The sequence below is a fragment of the Terrapene carolina genome, unplaced genomic scaffold (assembly GCF_002925995.2).
Source record: "Terrapene carolina triunguis isolate 2854851 unplaced genomic scaffold, T_m_triunguis-2.0 Scaffold96, whole genome shotgun sequence".
Taxonomy (NCBI): domain Eukaryota; kingdom Metazoa; phylum Chordata; order Testudines; family Emydidae; genus Terrapene; species Terrapene triunguis.
The window spans coordinates 40,892,876-40,915,024 of NW_020664447.1; the positions used below are offsets into that span (position 1 = coordinate 40,892,876).

The following is a 22,149-nucleotide window of genomic DNA, read 5'->3' on the forward strand; positions in this document are numbered from 1 at the left end:
TTGAAAACTAACAACTCGATGGTCAATAACTTCACGGCAAAATGTATGTAGCAACATTATATTTAAAGGTATGAAATCCCCGTGTGATGATGTTACCACATGTTCAAAACCACACAGCCCTGCCTAGGCAAAAGTTGTTAAACATGTCTATCCTAAACAAAGGAATGTGCGTTTACTTCAATTTACCTGAAAGTAGTAAACAGGGTCCACAAGTCAGCAGGAGGAGAATATAGCAGGAGACAAAACAAATTTGCATTTCAGCAAACACAGGCGAAGAGAGAGAGATGGAGCCTCCTTCACCAGCAGACTCCATGTCACCTTCTTTACTGCTTGAGCCTTGAATAAACTACTTTGAAGGGTAACCCTCAGAAGAAACCATTTCAGAGGCTCACTGGACTATAAAAGAAAGGAGGAAGAGAACCCCATGTTCTCTCTTTCACCTAAGACGACAAAGGGACCAGCATCTTTAGACCTCTGGGAAAAATCCTGACCAAGGAAAGGATAAGTCACCATCTTGCTGGAAGACTGTGGGTGAGAAAGGCCAACTTAAAGAAAGCTTGAACCCAAACTTGCTAGATTAAGTTTGACTTGTGGATGCATGTTTTCACTTTCATTTGCTTGTAACCATTTCTAACTTTTATCTCATACTTGAATTCACTTAAAATCCTATCTTCTTTTGTTAATAAACTTGTTTTACCTTTAATCTAAACCAATCCAGTGCTGTGTTTAAACCGAACTTTTGGGTAACCTGTTGTCTGAACATTAACAAGTACATTGAAATGTTTACTTCTATACATTAAAGTCATTCTATACTCAGTTGTACATACATTTGCCATGCATTTACTGATTAATACATTAGACACTTCCACCTCAAATGAATCATACCTAAAGCAGAAGTTGATAAACACAGTGTAACCTCTGCAAACTTCATTTCTCGTGGTCTGATTATCTCTGAGGCAGGAAAAAAAAAAAAAAAAAAAAAAAAGAGTATAACTGCCCCCAAGACTCCATTGCAGAGGTGGTTGCCTACTCATTGATGATGGGTTGCTGCCTGACACTAGAATAGGGGGATTTTTATTATCATGGAACAGGAGAAAGCAATACACCAAGAGTCAGTAAATTGTCCCAGTGCTGAGGAGATGTGGGTGATGGCATTAGTGTTTCACCTTAAATCTGTATTCATGTCTAGACTCCATTAAGGGTCTCATCCTGGGACATGAGTTATGGGTGCTAAGCACCCCTGGGGATCCAGATCCTATGTCACAAAATAACTGAGCTAGGAGATAAGTGGCCAACATACCACACCACAAAACCAATTGGGCATGATAGACCACTTCTGTTCAGTACAAGGATTGATCTCTGGTACTGCAGCAGTATAAGGACAAATCACACTGTGCCTATCAACAATATATCTGAGTCTAGAGGACCCTAAAATTCAACTCCAAATTAGTATAAAATCAGCAGAGCAGTAGGAAAGCTAAACAGGAAAGCAGGCGTGCAGTTTGAGACGAGAATAGAAGATGAAGACTAAAGAGTAATATGGTAAAGATTATTTTCAAAATACCTACTAGTGCCAGGACCAATTCCTATTGACTCTCAACAGGAGTTGGCTACCTAACTCCCTCAGGTACCATGGCAATCTCACCCTATAGATTACTCTTGACGGCATCAGAGTCCAGCAAGTGTTGCCGAAAGAAGACCTGTATCCTGTGCCATGCGTCCTCCTGTGCCCGGGCGTGTTCTCTCCACTGCCCTCCCCACAGCATGCATGCCCCAAGCAGCTTATGAATTGAGGCCTGACACAAAGGCAAATACGGTGGCTCCAGGAGGTGCCCTGCCCCAGGATAGCAGTAAAACTCCACATCTCGCCCACACTGTCGAAGGCGGTGAACAACTTCTCGGCAGTAGAGCTCACTTTTCCAGTTTCTGTCATCCTGCGCCGACAAAAAGAGGAGCTTGGCGGGGGATTTCTCTACTGGGATGCGGCAGGCCCAAGTGGCTGGGTCCCTAGGATCGTCCAGGACTTCTGAATAATCTATCATTCCAGATTCACCGACAGTCTTTATCCTCCCAAAGTCACCCGGATGGGGAGGAATAGTGAAACCATTAACATGCAGGGGGATAAAGGAATTAACACCGCATCCAGAAATGCTGACAGCTGCTTGGATGCCTGGCAGAAATGTGGCCAGAGAAAGGGCTAGATCTGCCCCTTTAGATAAGCCCAAAACTCCGATCCCGGTACCTTTCACCTGCAAAACAATTATGGAACAAGCATCATATGCCATCTTTCCCCTAAACGACTGTAACCATCTCTGTCCAACCTTCTCATTTTTCCCTGTGCCAGACCAACCAATCCACCAAAGTTTACCACCCCTTCCTTTCCTTCTGCTCTCACCACATCACTCCCTCAGTCTTGTCACTGGCTTCCACTATCCCAACTTCAAACTCCTCAGTCCCTCTGTTTCTGCTCCCATGTCTTATTACATCTCCAACACCGTATACACACACCCCACATCCTCTCCCTGGACTAAGCCCTTCTCCTCCCACCACTGTTGGCTTCAAGCTTGCTGCTGCTTCATTATGCATGGTCTCCAAGAACCCTCATCTCCATCTTAAAAACCTCTGGAAATCCACTTCTTCCATGAATCCTTCCTGGGCTGATCTTTCCATTAATTTCTCAGACCCTCCGGAGGTTGCTGGCCTGTCCTGCAGCCTAGGAAGGACTAACACCATGCCCAGAGTCTATTCAGACCCTCTTTTTAGGGCACCATTTGTTGGTTGCACCAACTATATTTAGTAAATCCCAAAATAAAACAGTTCAACGTAAACCCAACAGCTACCTTTCCCCGTCCCAGGGCCTTCCTTGCCAGAGTCTCCCTACTCCTGGCAACCCCTCCCCAGTCCTCCTACAGACCCTCTGCCTGGGAATCCCCCTGTCCCAGTAGTCAACCTGCTTCCCATGCTCCCCTCCTCAACTGAACTCTTCAAGCCTTTAAAAGAATCAGGTTCTCATCAGGCCCTCCCGTGACCCCTTCCCAGCTGAGTCTGATAATCCCTTCTACTAGGCCCATACACCTCTTCTTAAAGGAGTTCGGCCTCAGAACAGGACTGCCTGGCTCCAGACCCCTGGCATTTCAACAGGCAACCCACATTGTAACACCATCTCTTATAACCACTGCTGTCTTGTGTTTTGCTTTGCTGTGTAAGGGCTCGATTATGCAAGGTGCTGAGCATCCTGAACTCCCATTGAAGTCAATACCTCTAAAGTACAAATTCTTCAGCATAGGACTCATCTCATGCTGTGGCTTGTAAAGTGCCCTGAATGCTTACAAAGCCGTATAATATTTACTACCAACCAAATGGGATGGTGCAGATGAATCCTTTGGTCATTTCACTGTATCTGACTGCTAGGAAATGACCAAAGCTGCAAAACATGGTAACATTTATTTTAAAGCTTAACTGGTATTTTATTTCTCTTTACATTTTTCTGTTTATAGTATGATGATACATTGCTGTTTATGCCATCCCCATCAATCATTGCTGTTTAAGTTTGGCCTCTGTGTGTTTTGTAGCTTGGCACTCTCTGACACTAAAGCTTTATGAACCAATCTTATAAATCTCTATTATTGGCTTCTAAAACTTTATTTGGAGCCAAAATTGTATAAGATTCCAACCTGAAAGGTATTTTAGCACAGCAAGTGAACAGATTTTTTTTCCATTCCAGTATCTTTTAAGCTTCAATAATAGACAAAGAATTAGAACATGTCCTGTCTTAAGCAGTTTAGCATTCCTGTAACTCTCAGCTGTGTTTTCTAATGTGTAACTTTATATAACAATTGCTGCTTTGCATAGCACCATGATAGTGACTTTCTGCCATGGATCACAAAGTGCTGTGCAAATCATTCATTAAGCTTCCCAGTTCCCTGTGAAGTAGTCATTCTTGTTCCACCTGGGGGAAATGAGAGCCAGAGATGTGACATACACACCAAATTAGTATCAAATCTGGGATTAGAACTCATGCATTCCTGGCTCTTCATACTATGCTCAGTCTTTCAGACTGCACGGTCTCCTTCCACCTCTCTCAGAAACTTAAGTGTATTTATTGGCATATACATCTCAATTTAGGAAAGTGTGATATAGCCTCCAGTTGAAAGGCACTGTAATTTGTCTCATACCTGCTGTTGCTTCCGCAAAAACTCCACAGCCTCCCCAAAATAGTCCAGTTCGAGGATGTCTGGGAGAGCTGGGATATCTTCAAAAGCTAAATAAGCGAGAGCTAGTGTAACAAAGCCCCTGCTAGCCAAAAGACTTGCTCTGTACTCAACAAGACCTCCTCCAGTTCCATACAAGTCGATAAGTCCTGGGAATGGACCAGATCCTGAAAGGAAGGAGAGCTCATTCACTGTGGAGGAGTCTTACAGCTGTCTAGTAATATTTCCACAGCACGAAGTCATACAGTAAGTCTTGACAGAAAATCACTCAGGCTTTTTTTTTTTAAACTAGATATTCATTCTTTCTCTTCCCCCCTCCCCCCCCCCCCCCTTGTCTAGATGGGGAAACAGACTGGCATAGCCACAGTGGAATAACTAGTGCCACCATAACTCCACAGTGTGGACACTCTTTTGGAATAAAAATTACTTTGTTGCAGACTAATTTACTCCACTTTGGAAGTTATTAGTTATATACTGTTGGAGTTATGTCGATCAATTTTAGGTAGACAAGACCTAAAACAATCTTGGGGCCCTACGCTCCCACCACAAGATACAAGTGACTTCTAGCGGTGAAGTCAGTGGGAGATATTAATATTCTGCAGCAAGATACCAAGGACTTCTGGAGTAAATGATAAGAAATAAAAAGCCCACACCTCTTTTGTCTGGTTCTCCTACAATATGCACTTTATGTCCTTCAGTAAGAAGAAGGATAAAAATGACTTACCTGTGATTGTTGTTCTCAGAAGATGTGTTTATGTAATAACAAACAGATTCTCTTTCCTGGATTCCATATTCCTTGCATGTCACTGATGAGAATTCCCTTAGTTTAGAATTTGATCTAGGCATTTGTAACATGCTTGTCTAACATACATCAGCACTTTGGTTAGGATGGCTATCCTAAAGCCTTGTCCATATTAAAGACTTACATTATTTGTACTTCAGTTGGTTGTACTGAACCGACTGAAGCACAAACTATTCAATGCATTTACATTAGCCATGCAGAATTGGGCACATTTGGCCCTGGAGAGACACTATCACTGAACTAAACCAATTCTACTCTCTTCTGGGTGGCTATCCCACAGTTTCTGGGACCCTTTCCTATGGTTCTATGATCTGATCAATCAATCACTGTCATGCCCAACTGCTTTCACTAGGAAACTTAAAAAAAAAAAAAAAAAAAATAGTGGAAACATTTCTAACAGGCTTTGATATTATAAAAACTTGTTTCTACAAAATTAAAAATTTTGGTCAACTTTGCGTGCTCTTTAAGCACAGCTCCAGGCAAATAACCACTAAAAATTAGCAACAGCTTTCCTCAGCATCCCAGTCTCATCAGTATCTCTCTACACAGCCTTGAAACAGGTCTTTAATCCTCAAATCTTGCCACTTTTGTTTGTCCCCACGATTCCACCTCTCCATCAGTACTCCCATGCTCCTAGGCGGCCTTATAGGTCTGCAGGACATGGACCTCCTGTGTCCTTAATATTCCTCCCCATTTCCATCTGTATTCCAAGACCCTCATACAGCAGATGTTTATCCTCCTTATTCCCTCTTCTAGCACATCTCACCCCAGTCTGCCAATCCCCATTATCAGTCTTCCTTAATCCCACAACTACTGACCTCGTATTTCCAGTTCCAGTCCCATGAAACACCAAACACCTAGCACCTTACATTTCTGGTTCCCCTCGTATTGATTCCAGATCCTCATTCTGATCTCTCAAACTTCAACCAGCTGGCAGCCCTTAAACACCTCCAGCCTCCTTCAAGTCTATTTCACCTCCCTTACGCCTCTCCCGACTTCTGTCGAATCTAGACTCCAGACATTCCCTCAAGTCCCAGTTCTCCCAGAATTCTAAATTCCTCTCTTCTTGGGAACCACAACCTTGCTTTCTTTTTCCTGCCTTGCCCATCCCACCCCTTTCTCTTTGCACGCCCCTCTCAACATTTCTACTGTCCCTTCAAAAAGCTTTCCTAGTCAGGTATTTCAAAGGAGTTAAAAGGTTTTCCACTGATGGCAGGTAGGATTCCCGTGGGGAAGGTGAGCCATAGTCAATTAGGCTCTTCCACCTGTTTCTGCCAGCCCACCCTATCACCACAGTATACATGTGTCACATACATTGATGAATTTATCCTTTTTATTCCCCATTTTACAGACAGAGAATTTATGCACAGAAGATTAAAGTAGGGGTGAAATTTTGGAACAGCCTTCTGAGGGAAACGGTGGGGGCGAAAGACCTCTCTGGCTTCAAGATTAGGCTAGATAAGTTTATGGAGGGAATGGTTTGATGGGATTACGGGATTCTAATCAATTAGGCAACAACAGCCATCGCTGGTAAAATGAGGGTCTGGCTAGAGAATCTTGCCTGTATGCTCGGGGTTCTGCTGATCGCCATATTTGGGGTCGGGAAGGAATTTTCCTCCAGGGTAGATTGGCAGTGGCCCTGGAGGTTTTTCGCCTTCCTCCGCAGCATAGGGCAGGGGTCGCAAGCTGGAAAATTCTCTGCGACTTGAAGTCTTTAGATCACGATCTGGAGACTTCAACAGCAGAGTTAAGGGAAAGTGGGGGGGTCAGCTTTTGTGGCCTGCATCATGCGGGGGGTCAGACTAGATGACCATATTGGTCCCTTCTGACCTTAAAGTCTATGAGTCTATGAGTCTATAAGTAACTTGCCTAAGGTTACTAGGGAAGAGACTGTGGCAAAGCCTGGAATTGAATTCACGTCACCTGAGTCCCAGTCCAATGCCTTCACCACAGGACCATCTTTTCTTATTCTATTATTTGTATTACAGTAGCACCTAAGCCCCAGTCAAAACTCAGGAACCCATTGTGTTAGGACTGCACAGAGGAGTTTAAAAATCACAACTGTCCCTGCCCCAGAGCCCTCACTCCACACCCAACCCTGCCTCCATCTGCTCTCTCTGCTCTGAATGGAGCAGCAACCTGAAGAAAATAGCTGGCATGTCATAGGTTACTCTCACTCCCCTCAGTGAGCATCAGCCAGCACTGCCTCTGCAATAAACACTTATGCTCCTCATGCAAAAACTGGATCCACTCCTTTTTGAGGGGCAGAGGAGAAACATGCAGCCCAGGTGACCAGCTAACTGAAACCTTGCTCTGGGTCCCATAAGTCTATCCAAGGACTATAGTGCACATAACGTGATCTAATAAACAGCTGAAAAACTAGTAGGAAATTAAAACTCACCAGGAGGCAGGAAGAGAGTTGCCTTAAGCCGACCTTCTCTGACCGGAATCCTTTTCACCCCCTCTCCCAAAAATTTCCGCTCATTAATGCATTTGTCCAGGAGCTGGCTGGTGATATCGTGGCCCTCAAACACTTCCACGTGTACATAGAAAGGGGTGAGGACATTCTTCTTTGCCAACCGTTTGAAAGGTGTCTCAGATTCCAGTGACCACAGCAGTCCCATGGGTTCTACCCCAGAGTAGCTGCCAGCCAGGGCTGAGGAGCATGTCAGGTCCAGCTCTCCATTGCTCTCAGCCCTGTAGTAGGCAAAGGATTGGAAAAGTTCCCCATTCTCATCAGTCAGGGATGCCCTCAGAGTGACCTCCTGCAGCGGTGAGAGACCCTCCACTTTAATCTGAATGGGATCATCAAACAAACATTTGGGAGAAGGCAAGACCTTTACACTCACTGCCATCGAGTGTTGGAGGAGGAATTCAGCTTAATGCAAAATACCAGCTGTGACACACAGGAATTGTCAGAAGCTTTGGCTCTTCTTGAGACTTGCAATCCCTGCCAATGCCAGAGTCCAAAAGGAACTACAGTCTCGGAAGCCCTGTTGCAAAGGTTTCTGGGAGATGTAGTTCACAATATCAGGAAAGGACAGCACAACTCCAAACAGGGAAGTTTTTGTTTGAAGAGGCTGTACTGAAACACTACCAATTCATTCATTCCAGGACTAGCGATTTAATATTTTATAGATATAGATATATATTACACACACACACACACACACACACACACACCCAAAACTCCAATAGTCCTGGAATGAATAAAAAGTCCTTGGGACCTGACAGTGTTTCATATATATGGGGCCAAACTATAAAAACAGTTCCAAACCCCATCTTCTCTCCAGACTTTGGGGAAATTTAGAGCTGAACATAGAATTAATTTGGAAATTCATGGCTTGGGCTCTATTAAGGCACACTGAATCCAAATAAGCCTGAATACCCCAGACACAAAGATTCTAATCCAATTATGAATCTGAATTCTGTCTTGAGTCCATCTCTAGTTTTCAGTAACTGTTGAACAGAAGCTAGATTTGAAAAATAGGTTTAGACTAAAAATTCATGTTTCTTTGGAAAGGATTTTTCTTGCAATAACCAGTACTGTCTAAAGTTTCTATGCATTTTCCTGACTAATAATATATGAATACAAGTTTCTCCCACTAAGCCCTGATTGAGTAATGCTTGTATGTACCTTTGAAGATTTGTAATAAATAAAATTTGGCATTTTGTATATTAACAATGCTGTTGAACATATCTATTGTGATATCTATGTATTTAACAGCATTGTCATGGGGCCCAATCCTGCAGTTCTATACTCAGATGAGTAGTTTCACTGAGTTCAATGAAAATATTCATGTAAGGGGTGCAGAATCAGGCCCATGGTTCACGTAACTCCCTGACCATGTGTTTCATACATTTTAAGGACAGAGGCACAATTATCTAGTAACCTCCATAACACAAGCCATAGAATTGCAGAATTTCATTAGAAAAGTCACAGATTATGGTAAATGGGCTTTAGCAAGTAGAATTTTCTGTTGATGGGAACAGATGGGATTTGATTCTCAGTTATTATGAATCCAGAAAAGCAACTCTTAAAGCCCCACACAACCATTGGCAATCTGCACAATGAAATGTAGACATGTTTTTACATGGAAAATAATCACAATTAGATCATGATTTCCTGATCACTCCCCTTCCCATATCATTTGAGGGTTCCCATAGCTAGTATCTAAATAAGCTTACAAACACTGATATTTTATTGCACAATTTGTATTCTGAATTCTCAAAGCATTACACACAGCCACTGAACACAGTGAATTAAAACTCAGAAAGTATTGTTGTCTCATAAGGAATGGGAGTCATGGGCTGATGATTACATTGTTACTGCAGAGCTGGTTTTGCCTCATTATTTTGCCAGTTATCAAACAGATCTGTGGGCTACAGCTTTGCATGTTCTCTAAAGCAGTGGTTTTCAAACTTTTTTTTTGGTGACCCAGTTGAAGAAAATTTTTGATGCCCGCAACCCAACGGAGCTGGGGATGAGGGGTTCAGGGTGTGGGAGGGAGCTCTGGGCTGGAGGTGAAGGCTATGGGGTGGAGCCAAGCATGAGGGGTTTGGGGTGCAGGAGGGGGCTCCAGGTTTATGGGAGGCTCAGGGCTGGGAACTGGGGCACGGGCTTACCTCCAGCAACTCCCAGTGAGTGGTGCAGCTGGGAAGCAGAGGCAGGCTTCCCACCTGTCCTGGCACCGCAGACTGCGCTGCGCCCTGGAAGTGGCCAGCAGCAGGTCCGGCTCTTAGGCGGAGGTGCACAATCAGCTCCACGCAGCTCTTGCCCGCAGGCACCGTTCCCTCCCCCACCAAGTTCCCATTGGCCGATTACCAGCCAATGGGAGTGCAGAGCCGGTGCTCGGGCAGCACATGGAGTCCCATGCCCCCCTCCCCGCCTAGGAGCCGGACCTGCTGCTGGCCACTTCCAGGGCACAGCGCGATGTCGGAACAGGTAGGGACTAGCCTGCCTTAGCCAGGCAGCACCTCCAATGGGACTTAACAGCCCGGTCAGCGGTGCTGACCAGAGCCGCCGCGACCCACTGCCTTACATTCCGTGACCCAGTACTGGGTTGCGACCCACAGTTTGAAAACCACTGCTCTAAAGAGTCTAGCAAATGGAAAGGAACACACATGGTTTACATTTTTGAGGTTTCCAAAACCTGCAGTGGCTCCACTAAAATTCTGCCTTCCTTGAGGCATCTGAGGCTAAGCATGAAGGCTTTGAAATGTTGTCAACAAGCCCTCTCCTGTCAAGCCAAAAAAAAGATAGCCATTTGGCCTGGCATTTCACTGAACGACTGCATGATACCATCTCCAAAGGCAAGCAAGACAAATATCCTCTGACAGACATTTGTTGAGGATAATTTCATGTTTAGTTCTTCTGACTCAAGCATATTTGTACTCCAGGCAGACACATATAATTCAGTCACATCAGAAAGGTTTATGACTGAGTCCCCAGTCTAAGCTACACCAGTGTCACAGCTTTTGTGAGAGAATCTAGAAGTTGATAGTAGCTGTACTTCAGGTCATATTCCATGTCATACCAATAATTCACTGAGGAGACAAGAGATAGGAAAATTGTTATAGTCTGGTGTTAGAAATGCCTTATGGCCATATTCATACGCTGCTTTAGAAGGTAATGCAGGCACTCATTTCTCAAAACTGGATGAACTTTAAAAGAATTCCAGCTCTGACTAGAGCCAAGCATAATGCAGGCAGGCAGTGAGTCAGCATCTGTTACATAGCTCTGCCAATGCACCTCAGTCCTAACTCATATTAACCCCCAAAATGCCAGTCCTGGGACTTTCCTGAGCAGACTTGCAAAACATTTAGAAACAGAAAATGTGTGCTGTGATCTAGGCCAAGAATACAAATTCATTTTAATTTATGACCTACTCTAGATTTGAACCTCACTCTCCCCCCCAGTGTTTAAAGGATGGTGCATTAACCCACCATTCTGCCTTGGTCATCATATGGAAAGTGTTTTAATTTTGCCTCTTAATTAAAATGAAAATTAATGGGTCTTTTTACCATGCTATGGCAAGTACTAAAATGCCTCCAATATCTGCAAGCAGTGTTATATCTTTGCTTTCATAACTGGGTTGATATTATTCAACATTCATCTGTTACTTATTTTTTCTCTGCATGGAAGGAGTTGCTCTGGCTATGGGAGAACAAATACAGTAAAGCCCTTCCTTGCATCCTGCAATACAGACAGTAATGGTATAGGCGTATAAGAGGAGAAAGGTTTGAAAGTCTGGAGCTCTCCAAGGAGGGGGGGGTGGGGGGAAGAGAGGGAGAGAGAGGCAGGGAGAGACACATGATATCTTATGAGCAGAGGAGGGGATTTTTGTTAAAGGCAGAGACAACAAGTAACTTGTATATTTGTTTGGTTTTCTTTTATGCTTTAAAGACTCATTTTTACTGGTCTGATAATAACAGACACTTAAAACCCAAACTTCCTTGTGCAGTTTCTTTGCCTATGGTGTGGAGTCAGCCAATTTGCAGCCACCAATCAAATAACCTGCTTATCTCTCTCTAACAAAACAAACTACTACAGGGGTGACTGTGTTGTGGCTCTCTCTGCAGCCTCAAAGACCAGTGGATTTTTCCTACCTTCTTCACCCATTTCACTACATTCTTTAGCAATTTTATACAAGATATGGTCAGAACAGTATTTGCAAGGAGGTAACACGATAGTCACATGCCAAGATAGCTAACTCTACCAGGGATGAAGAAGAAAAGACTATATGAAAGTGCCCTTGTACCCAACCATGTTTTGCTGGAGAAAATGGACTATGCCATCATGGACTGAAAATATGTTTGTTCCTAACAGCTCTTCTTACCTGCTATACAACCATGTGACTGCTGAACATGATGAAACCAGAGGGAAGGGAGGTACAACATCTCACCAGCTTTCACTGTGCACCGCAAAGGCCTTGCCTGGGCATACTCTGGGTATTGTTCAAGATCTGGATTTAAAGGATCCAGCGGAATCCATGGCACCTGCAAGGAGAAGAGTATGTTGTACATGTGGCATTTAACAAGATATAAAATGTTAGGGTCCCCCTGAAAATGGAGTTAATAAACAAAAACATTCACTTATTGAGCTTGTAAATAAAATGTACCAGAAAATATACAGTTGTAAATCCTGTAAAATCCACTTTACCATATTACAAGAATGCTCCTTTCTATAAGACATGGTGATGGAGCCTTACATTTACCAAGTACTAACTGCAGACTCTGTGGACACTATTTTGGGCATAGGAAAAGGGATCTGATTGTTTGTGACAGAGGTTACATGGCAGGGAATGGACCTGGGATAGAAAATGGACAGGGGGAAAATAGCATACTTGAAGGATTGCTGAATGAAGACAGACATAGTTAGCCTATTGGTAGGAAGTATGAAGGCCAACAAAAGCAGAAGATAAGTTGAGCTTGAGTAACCTACAATTGTTTGGGTGATACACATATGCCAAAATCGAGGAAAGAAGTGGGACCACTAAACACTGAGGATGGGGTGGAGATTAAAGATAATCTAAGCATGGCCCAACTCCTAATTGAATACTGTGCCTCAGATTGTATAAGGGAAACGAGGAGCTTAGGGGCAGTGCCAGAGTGGCTAATGGAAACAAGGATATGGAAGTAGAAATTACCACATCTGTGGTGGAAGTTAAACTCAATCAGCTTAATGGGACCAAATCAGGGGGCTCAGATAACCTCCATTCAAGAATATTAAAGGAACTGATATATGAAATTGCAGGCCCAGTGACAAGTATTTTTAATGAATATGTAAGCTCGGGCCTAGTATCCTATGACTGTAGAATAGGTAATATATCACTTATTTTTAAGAAAGTTTCCCTGATCAGTCTTTTCCCCTACAGGCCTTTTAGTTCGACCTGAGTTGAATGCAAGATCTTGGAACAAATTTTGAAAGATAGTAGTAAAGGACACAGAGGTAAATAGTAATTGGGATAAAATACATCATGGTTTTACAAAAGGTAGATCGTGCCAGACCAACCTGATCTCTTTTTTTGAGAAAATAACTGATTTTCTAGCCAAAGGAAATGCAGATCTAATCTTTGTGGATTTCAGTAAGACATTTGATACAGTTCTACATGGGAAATTACTAGTTGAAGTATTCGAAGATGGGGATTAATAGGAGAACTGAAAGGTGGATAAGGAATTGGTTAAAGGGGAGACAACAATGGGCCATACTGAAAGGTGAACTGGTCCAGCTGGAGGGAGATTACTAGTGGAGTTCCCCAGGGATCAGTCTTCGGACCAATCTTATTTAACATTTTTATTAATGACTTTGGCACAAAAAGTGTGCGTGCGTGAATAAAATTTGCGGATGACACAAAGTTGGGAGGTATTGCCAATATGGAGGAGGACCAGAATATCATACAAGAAAATCTGGAGGACCTTCAAAATGGAAATAATAGAAATGGGATGAAATTTAATAGTGCAAAATGAAAGATCATGTGCTGAGAGCCTACCATCACAAATTTTTACTATAAGCTTGGGATGTATCAGTTGGAAATGACAGAGGAGAAAGAACTGGGTGTACTGGTGGATCACAGGATGATTATGAACCACCAGTGTGATGTAATTGTGAAAAAAGGCTAATGCAATCATAGGATGCATCAAGTGAGGTATTTCCAATAGAGACAGGAAGCGTTACTGCTATTATACAAGGCACTGGTGAGACCTCATCTAGAATTGTGTGTGCAATTTGGGTCTCCCATGTTTAGGAAAGATGATTTCAAACTGAAACAGGTACAGAGAAGGGCTACTAGGATGATCAAAGACATGGAAAGCCTATCTTATGAGAGGAGACTCAAGGAGCTTGGCTTGTTTAGCCTAACCAAATAAAGGCGGAGGGGAGATTGATTGCTCTCTACATCACAAGGATAAATACCGGGGAGGCAGAGGAGTTAAGTGCCAGTGTTGACACAAGAACAAATGATATAAACTGGTCATCAACAAGTTTAGGCTTGAAATTAAATGAAGGTTTCTAACCATCAGAGGAGTGAAGTTCTGTAACAGCCTTACAAAGGGAACAGTAAGAGACAAACAAAAACTTAACTGGCTTCAAGACTGAGCTTAATAAATGTATGGAGGGGATGGTATGATGAGATGGGCCACATGCCATTGTAGGCAATCTGCAACTGCTATTAGGAAAAATCCCCAATGGCTGGAAACGGGGCATTAGATGGAGAGGGCTCTGAGTTACTACAGAGAATTCTTCCCAGGGGACTGGTTGGTGGGTCTTGCCGACATACTCAGAGTTCAAATGACTGCCATATTTGGGGTCGGGAAGGAATTTCCCCCCCAGCTCAGATTGGCAAAGACCCTGGAGGGTTTTCGCCTTCCTCTGCAGCATGGGACATCACGGGTCACTTGGTGATTTAAACTAGAGTAAATAGTGGATTCTCTGTAATTTGAAGTCTTTAAATCATCATTTGAGGACTTTACTAACTCAGCCAGAGGTTATGGTTCTATTACAGGATGGGGTTGGTGAAGTTCTGTGGCCTGTGATGTGTAGGAGGTCAGACTACATGATCACAATAGTGCCTTTTGGCCTTAAAAATCTATGATTTTAGAATAACTGCATAATTTTATAACTGCAATCTTTATCCCTTCTTATCTTCCTTTTCGTCATGTCTAAAATTGAATTTTAAGCTTTCTGTACTTATTAGCCTGCATTACCATGATATCTAAACACCTCCTAATCTTTAACATATTTTCCCTCAACATGTCTGTGTATTACTGAAGTATTACTATCCTCATTTTATAGCTGAAGAACTGAGGTGCAAAGAGGCTGAGTGACTTGCCCAAGGCCACACAGAATGTCTATGATAGAACAGGAAACTGACCCAAGCCCCCGCAATCCCAGGCTAACACCCTAAGCACTGGCCCATACTTCTCTTTGGGACAGGGACCTAGTATTTGTATATGTTTTGTATGGTGCCTCCTTTAGATCATTCTGACCAAATAATAATTACTACTATGAAGAAAACATGTTTTGTTTATAAAGATAACTACTATGTTTTATGGCACCAGAAGATATTTTTCTAGGATGAAATTCACCCCTCTGCAGAGAGCCAACACAAGGTATGCACAGCAGAGAAATTCACCCCAATGAGCTAAATTCCTTTACCTGGTATTATTTAAAAAGACTTGTAATGGATCTGTTTGTGTTCAGCGCACAGAAGACATTATTTTGAAAGGCTATTCCTTTAACAGCTATTGATTTCAATGGTTCCCAGTGTGCAGTTAAAGAGTCATCTTAGAAACAGGACATACTCATAAATAATAACCACAAAAACTTGCAAGGGGTCACAGGGTATGGTGTAATACCTGAAACTACTTTTGTCAATTAAAAAAAAAATTAGTCAAGTTGATGGTGTTCTTTTAATACAAAGATGTCCTAAGTACCTTGTCTGCAGCCTTCTCATCCACAACCTGAAACGAACCATCTTCTGATATGCAATATGTTGCAGGAAGGTAGAGCTCTGAAAGTGTAGAGCACGGAAAGGGTTAAATGGCATTAAACTTAATAATAAATACAGAGTCTTAGAGTGACATAGTACATGACACTTTCACAGATGGACGCAAATATTAAGACACCATCAAACAACCACCATTTCCAGTTTTCTTTCCTCTGCTTCCTTTTTCCCTTTGTTCATTTCGTAACCACAAGTCCTCCAATTTCTGTCCTCCCTATTACCAGCTCTGCACTCCATCACAACGTTCACCAATGCCTACCTTTTCTTGGGCTCTGTCCTCTCTTCCTTCAAATGAATTATTTTTTTCCTTTTCCTCAACACACACACGCCCAGCTACTCTTGATCCTACTTGTTCCAATTACCATCCCATTTCCAAGTCACAATTTCTCCCCATCTTACCCAGCACTCTATTATCTGTCCTTTCTGCTTTGGTCATTCTACCAAGAGAGCTCTCATTTAAGTTCTTAATGACTTGTGGCTAACCTTTCACTTCTAATTTTATCTTATTTGGCTTATCAGCCATTTTAGAAAGCCTGGGCTGCTCTTCGTTCATTGCTTCTGCACATGTGGTTTTCTAACTCTGCACTCCAATGGTTCTTTTGCTGATCTTTAGATATCATGATCTGCCTTGCAACACAGATTAAGAAACTTCAGCAAAGTCTTAGCTCTAACAGGTTTTATAAAAGTGCAAGTTTCAAATAATACCAGAGCAATATTAGAAAAATGATAATATATAAAAATAACACACACGAACTGATCTTAGTCTTACATTAGGGTTACAAATCTAAAAGCTCAAAAGTCAAGGAGTTAAAAAAAAATTAAGGTTCTTGTGAACAGGTTCACATAGCCCATCTTGTATAGCATTTTTTGTATACCTTTAACATAAACATTAATATTAATGTGCACTTGTAAAAGTAACAGAAATAGGAAATAAAAGCTATGGGTATTGTGGTCAAGCTAATGTTACTATAAGAACCTTATTTTGTTCTTTGTTAGATTTCAGCATTTACATTTGTAACTTTAATATTTCATTAATGTACATATTTGTATTTAATTTCCCTGCTTTTTTCCAGAAAGAAAGAGAATCAGCAGGAGGAATCAAGAACTACGGGGCATGAGGATCCTGCAAGCTTCACTGCAGATGAGATATTTTAATCATTCTAAAGCTGGAGGAATTCCAGCCAGTCCCACACTTAAGAGCATAGAACCAGGTGCCAGATTCTCAACTGGTATAAATCAGAGCAGCTACACTGAAGTCAATAATTTATACCAGCGGAGGATCCAGCCCCAGGAACAGAAATCGATTACCAAATACTTACTGTGTGGAGTAGTAGATATTTCTATTCACATTGCAAAATGTAACACTGAAAAAATTATCAGAACATTATTCCTGTCTCTACCTTTAATTATTTTAGTCACTTCTCTCTACACATATACAAACACACACACTCTAAAGCACGTACCGTAGGGAATGAAGGGGCGGTCACTTGGTGGATGCAGCAGAAAATGTTTCTCGCCAGAAATCACACAGTACAAGTTCTCGTAGTGATCTTTATGTACTAAGATTGAGAAAGAAGAAAAGCACCACATCACAAACTCTGGATCACAAACTGTAGCAAACTGAAAGTGACAGCTCTTATTGGCAGTGGTAGGCTGCTTCTTCCTCTTGGGCCAGAGGAGAAAGAAATAATAATGAAATAATATTTCATAAGTATGCAGCACTTTTTATCCAAAAGGATTCCAAATCACTTCACCAGCAACATACAGAGAGCACCACAGAAAAACAGTCACTTCTGGGGTGGAACCTGGCAAGCAACCTGCACAGAAACACATTGAACAAGTTTGAGGGCAGGCAGGAATTTTGGCTAGTGCCTCCTCTTACGAACATGTCCTGAGATCTTCAATGTCCATGGAGAGCAGACATTACCTCAGTTTTTAAAGTCTCATCCAAAATACCCCCATACAGAGCAAACTGCAAGGTTCTCAATCTACCTCAGAAGAATAAAGGGTTGAGTCAACCATTCCAGGAACTGAAACTGATTCCAGAGAGTAAATGTATTTCAAACTTGATGACGACACCATCCATTTCTGCTCTAAACTCAAAATCTCACAGAAAAAAAGAGATGGTGAGGACAAAAACAGAGAAAAACAGGAGCCGCCATACCACCTCAGACCAGTGATCTACCAAGTCCAATATCCAATGTACTGTATGGGAGTTGCTAATAAACTTCAGAAGAAGAGGAAAACACCCCTAATGTTATTAATTGTGCAAAGTTTTACTAGGGAAGGGAGAATCCTACCTGACACTTATAGCAATTAGCCTGAACTATGAAGCACGAGACTGAAATTTGATTGCTTTACTTTAAACCAAGGTCCAAGATTTATGGGGCAGAAATCTTCAGTATTCCACCTGAAACAATAAGCCAGATGCACATACAGATACATCAGCCAAGTGCTGGGACAAGGTGGGTAGGAAGAAAGATCATTACATATGAAGACGTCAGTTAAAGTAGAACCTATCCATTAGGAGTCCACAAAGAGACCCACCCCTTGCCCCTCAAAACAAGTATGTCAAAATCTGAGCTGAGGGCACATACAAGACCTGATAGCATCATATGCTACGCACAGGATGTCACAGCAGCAGACTCGCCAAGCCAGAAATTCACAGCATCGGGCTTCTTTCCTGCAAGGGGAGGAAGAGGAAGTAATTTTCAACAGAAAATTTCAATATTATGTTTAAAGAGCCGCAGATGAAGATTTTTCTGCCAACTCAGTTTGTTTATATTTTCCACCCACCTCAGTAAATATGTCAGCCTTGATTGCTAATAGCTAATAATTATGAGCTCCTTCTAGACTGAAGGCTGTCGCAGTGACCCATCGTACTAACTGATGGAGCATTATTCATCCCCAAGGCTGTGCTTATGACCTTCAGTTCACAATTTCTGGAGACCTGGGTCCCCAATACATAGCTCAAATCACAAACTAACACTTCATGTACCAAAACCCCAAAGGGGTCAGGAGAACCACATTAAAAGGAATGAATTATGCTCTAGAAGTAAAGTCAGCTGTAACGAATAATCCTTTACTACCATAAGCAAGCACCTTCAACTGCACAACAAGGGGCAGAAAGGTAATATTAAAGCAGCACTCTATAGTACTGTCTATAATAGGCTTTAAAAAAATTCCCCTTTTGCTATCAGTTTAGCTCCACAGGTGGTAGCAACACCATGAGCAGTAGTGTAGACGGGGCCCCAGGAAGCCACCAACATTTTTGCCACTTGTGGATGAAAATGAGGTATATTAATACAATGGCACAGTTTCACACTCTATGAACCCAGTAGGCAAGCAAGCTGTTTTGGAGTCCTCCAATCCAAAGGGCAAGGTTAAGCTATTTTACTAGCTCCCTCCTTCCTGAGTTGACAAAGTCATACTAACCTGTGCCAATTAGAAACATCATAAAAATATTTAGCATATAAACATCACAGAAGTTTAAAGTGCTATACAAGTATTCACTGATTGCAGGGGGTGTTTACCGAGTGCCTCACTCATCCACGGTACTTCAGGCTCCACATCACCTAAAAGTTCAGGGAACTCCTCAGTCAGGTTTGAACACTGTTTCTGGACATAGAACACACTTGGAGAGATCACTTTCTTCTCCACAATGTCCAGGAAGTTGCTGAAAAGCATGTGCCGCTCCTCCGGCATGACAAACCGGTCCTGATAAACAGCATCGGCATAACCATTTGGTGTCACTGCCACACTCACCATCTTGGAGCCTGCTACCTTCCTGCAAAATATATCTGAGGTTCAGAGCCAATCGAGGAATCTACAAACATATACTTTAGATAGCTTTTTTTAAAATCACATTTTGCTGTGTGGATGCACAGAGAAATCCTCTCCCTTTGACATAAAAGTTTCAATCACTGAATTATTTCATGTCCACACCCAGTTGTCTTTTTTTAAACAAGAGGTGCTTAAGTGTTTGGGTTTTTTTTTTTTTAAATAATAACTAATGCCACCAGGGCCGGCTCAGGCAATGCTGCCAAACCTACAGCCACAGAAAAACCTCCCCAATCAGAATAGGATGAAATGCCAGCATGTTTCTGCTCATGCGCCACAGTCACAAGGTGTGCAGCATGGCCTGCTTTGTGCTGAATGAGCGCTGTAGTGAAAATCTGAATCTGCTGGGGAATCAAGACATCACTATCTATTGCAGCCCTGACTGGGGCACTCTGCATGTTCCTCCTGTTTAACAAGCCTCCAAACACTATTTTCCTCTCTCTGCGCCTCCCTTCTCTCCCCCAAAAGTTCTGGCACACAAAACCAAATCTCCCATAGCCTTTAATGAAACTAAGTACAGTACAGTAGTTGGGGGAAGAAAGTAACTTCTGAATTTTGGGCGCTGCAGCTGGGATGCCCAATAGAAGTCTTCACATAGGATCCCAGGTTCATTTGAGCCAGTCTTATCAATAATTTAAAAAACCAAAACAAGAAGCTCTCTTCTGATGGTTTGTAATGTTCAGCTGAGCTACTGCCTAGCTTCAAAGCGGATTCCTACCTGAGATAAGTTAACGTCCACTTCTTCAGAGCTGGCCAGTGACCAAAGGCATTCCGAATTATACATGGCTTGTTTGGACACACCCATTCCCGATAAAATTCCAGCGGAGACAGAAGGCTATCTAGGTATGGCACTGATTCCATCAGTCCCAACTCTGCCCAGACAAAGAAAAAAAATCAATCTTACAGAAGTCTTGAAAGCAGTTCAGGCCACTTTAAACCATCTTTACATTGTTCTAATCAGTTTTAAAACAAGTTAGAAAGTTTCCCCAGTATAGACAGGACCATGGAGACTACACATCCCTACATGCAGTGCTCCAGCTTCGAACTGGTCACACTGTATGCTGGAACCTGTAGTCTCCAGGTGTCAAAACCCTACATATTGATGAGGTGGTCTTCACTGTCAGACTCAGCATACGCAAAGCCACACAACAGGCTGAAACAAGTTGTGGCCAATCAGTTGCTGTGATTCATCTCCCATGTGACAATACTTCATATAGATAAAAGACCATGTGAAGCTGAAAGAAGGAAACAGCACCAATAGTATCAAAGGGGTAGCCATGTTAGTCTGGATCTGTAAAAGCAGCAAAGAGTCCTGTGGCACCTTATAGACTAACAGACGTATGCATGCATCCGAAGAAGTGGGTATTCACCCACGAAAGCTCATGCTCCTATACGTCTGTTAGTCTGTAAGGTGCCACAGGACTCTTTGCTGCTTTTACAGCACCAATAGTGGGGCTCATACAACAAAGATGCCTAGAGATAGCCTCACCTTCTGAAACATTCAGCACCTCTAATCAGGCAACTTTCATTTAGGTGCCTAAATGTAATGCAGAGACCTGCCTTTAAGGCCATTTTCCAAATTGGGTGCCCAAATATCATTATTGTCTACACAAATAAATATATAATACATGCTCTGCTGTCAAATAAATCTTTAGTTACATTTTTTTAATTTAGAGATTACACTAAATCAAAAGCAGAACATAGGAGAACCATCTCTAAACAATGTTTTTCAAAGTTCCCCACATGTTGCCATTGGATCTTTAGCAGTGTCCTGCAACAGAGTTTTTAACATTTGGATTTGTGCCCTGCTTTGCTTCTCTACGACGTACGACAAAGGCCCCAAAGTTGTTTCCCCCCCCCCGTTCCTTCCTTCCTTTTCTGCTAGGTTTGTACTTTTGGTAGCACCAGGAATGTAAAGTCTGGCCTTCCCTGATCTTGCTGCAAGACTTCGGGGGGGCTCGGAGAGGTTTATTATTGGCTCTCACACCTTCACTAACGGGTCAGGGGGTGTCCATAGAATCACAGAGCCGCAACGGTCACCAAGTCCGAGTCTTTCTCCAAAGTGTTCACTGGGCACTGCGGTGAAGGGAGGGTGACGGACAACCCCCCGCCTCGCGGGCTCCACAGCCCGCCCTTCTCAAGCCCCCGCGAGGCGAGGCGAGGCGAGGCACGGGCACGGACACGGGCACGCCCCTCCCCCTTTGCAGGGGGCCCCGGGATGGCGGGGCCGAGCCACCAGAGAGCTCCCAGTCCCCCTCAGGCCGGTGGCAGCCGATCAGGGCCCGGCTCGCTCGCGCTCACCCCGGGCCTCCGCCGGGAACGCCGCCAGGCACCTTCGCACCGCCCGCAGCGCCAGCGCCGGCGCCTCCCCTTCCCCACCCGCACCGGCCATCCCTAAGCAGCCGCGGCCGCCAGCCGGCCGTACTGAGGTCAGCTATGACGCAGTCACGCACCTCGACGCAACGTGTCACGCGGCGGTTACAGTAACATCCGCTGAAGCCTCTGCCCTTACTTGGGATTCCACGTGCTTAAGGGGGCAGGGTCTGCGCAGGATCAACAGAGCGCACGCGCGGGTCAAACAGCTGGAGGCAGGGGAAGGACCGGGGCCAAGGGGCAGGTGCTGGGTTTGGGGATGGGCTGCCAGGCGGGGGCAGAGGGGATAAAGTTACCCCAGCTGGGGTGAGCCCTCTCCCCTGGTTGCAAAAGGAGGGCGCATCTCAGCACCCGTTTCCCAGGGCTGTGTTGTTAAGGTGCAGCCTCCTGCCGCGGATTGAGCTGCTAAGGGAGAGCG

General features: G+C 43.3%; 2 protein-coding genes across 3 annotated transcripts; both read right to left on the minus strand.

The window, feature by feature from the left end:
* Nucleotides 1–686: 686 nt before the first annotated feature.
* Nucleotides 687–8,135, minus strand: LOC112104872 (acyl-coenzyme A thioesterase 1-like). Its single transcript, XM_024197440.1, has 3 exons — nucleotides 7,415–8,135; nucleotides 4,176–4,378; nucleotides 687–2,249 (listed from the first exon to the last, which is right to left on the minus strand). The coding sequence occupies exons 1-3, from the start codon at nucleotides 7,866–7,868 to the stop codon at nucleotides 1,647–1,649; spliced, it is 1,260 nt and encodes a 419-aa protein (XP_024053208.1). The 5' UTR covers nucleotides 7,869–8,135; the 3' UTR covers nucleotides 687–1,646.
* A 1,907-nt stretch (nucleotides 8,136–10,042) lies between these two features.
* On the minus strand, nucleotides 10,043–21,750 carry JMJD7 (jumonji domain containing 7). Of its 2 annotated transcripts, XM_024197441.1 has the most exons (8): nucleotides 21,660–21,750; nucleotides 20,077–20,230; nucleotides 19,052–19,305; nucleotides 18,145–18,201; nucleotides 16,982–17,077; nucleotides 15,448–15,524; nucleotides 11,853–12,012; nucleotides 10,043–10,560 (listed from the first exon to the last, which is right to left on the minus strand). In XM_024197441.1, exons 1-8 carry the CDS (start codon nucleotides 21,748–21,750, stop codon nucleotides 10,472–10,474), a joined length of 978 nt encoding a protein of 325 aa, XP_024053209.1. In that variant the 3' UTR covers nucleotides 10,043–10,471. The 2 variants fall into 2 exon arrangements, with proteins under 2 accessions (XP_024053209.1, XP_029767306.1); XM_029911446.1 differs by lacking the exon at nucleotides 21,660–21,750 and having other exon boundaries at nucleotides 19,094–19,305; nucleotides 20,077–20,245.
* Between the last annotated feature and the right edge of the window lie 399 nt (nucleotides 21,751–22,149).

Coding starts and splice junctions, on each gene's coding strand:
- LOC112104872 (XM_024197440.1), bottom strand. CDS start 7,868: ATGGCAGTGAGTGTAAAGGTCTTGCCTTCTCCCAAATGTTTGTTTGAT. Junction 4,379..7,414: donor AACTCTCTTCCTGCCTCCTG/GTGAGTTTTAAT, acceptor CCTTCCTTTCAG/GATCTGGTCCATTCCCAGGA. Junction 2,250..4,175: donor TTTTGCGGAAGCAACAGCAG/GTATGAGACAAA, acceptor ATTGTTTTGCAG/GTGAAAGGTACCGGGATCGG.
- JMJD7 (XM_024197441.1), bottom strand. CDS start 21,750: ATGGCCGGTGCGGGTGGGGAAGGGGAGGCGCCGGCGCTGGCGCTGCGG. Junction 19,306..20,076: donor TGGACGTTAACTTATCTCAG/GTAGGAATCCGC, acceptor TATATTTTGCAG/GAAGGTAGCAGGCTCCAAGA. Junction 17,078..18,144: donor GTCTGCTGCTGTGACATCCT/GTGCGTAGCATA, acceptor TCTCAATCTTAG/TACATAAAGATCACTACGAG.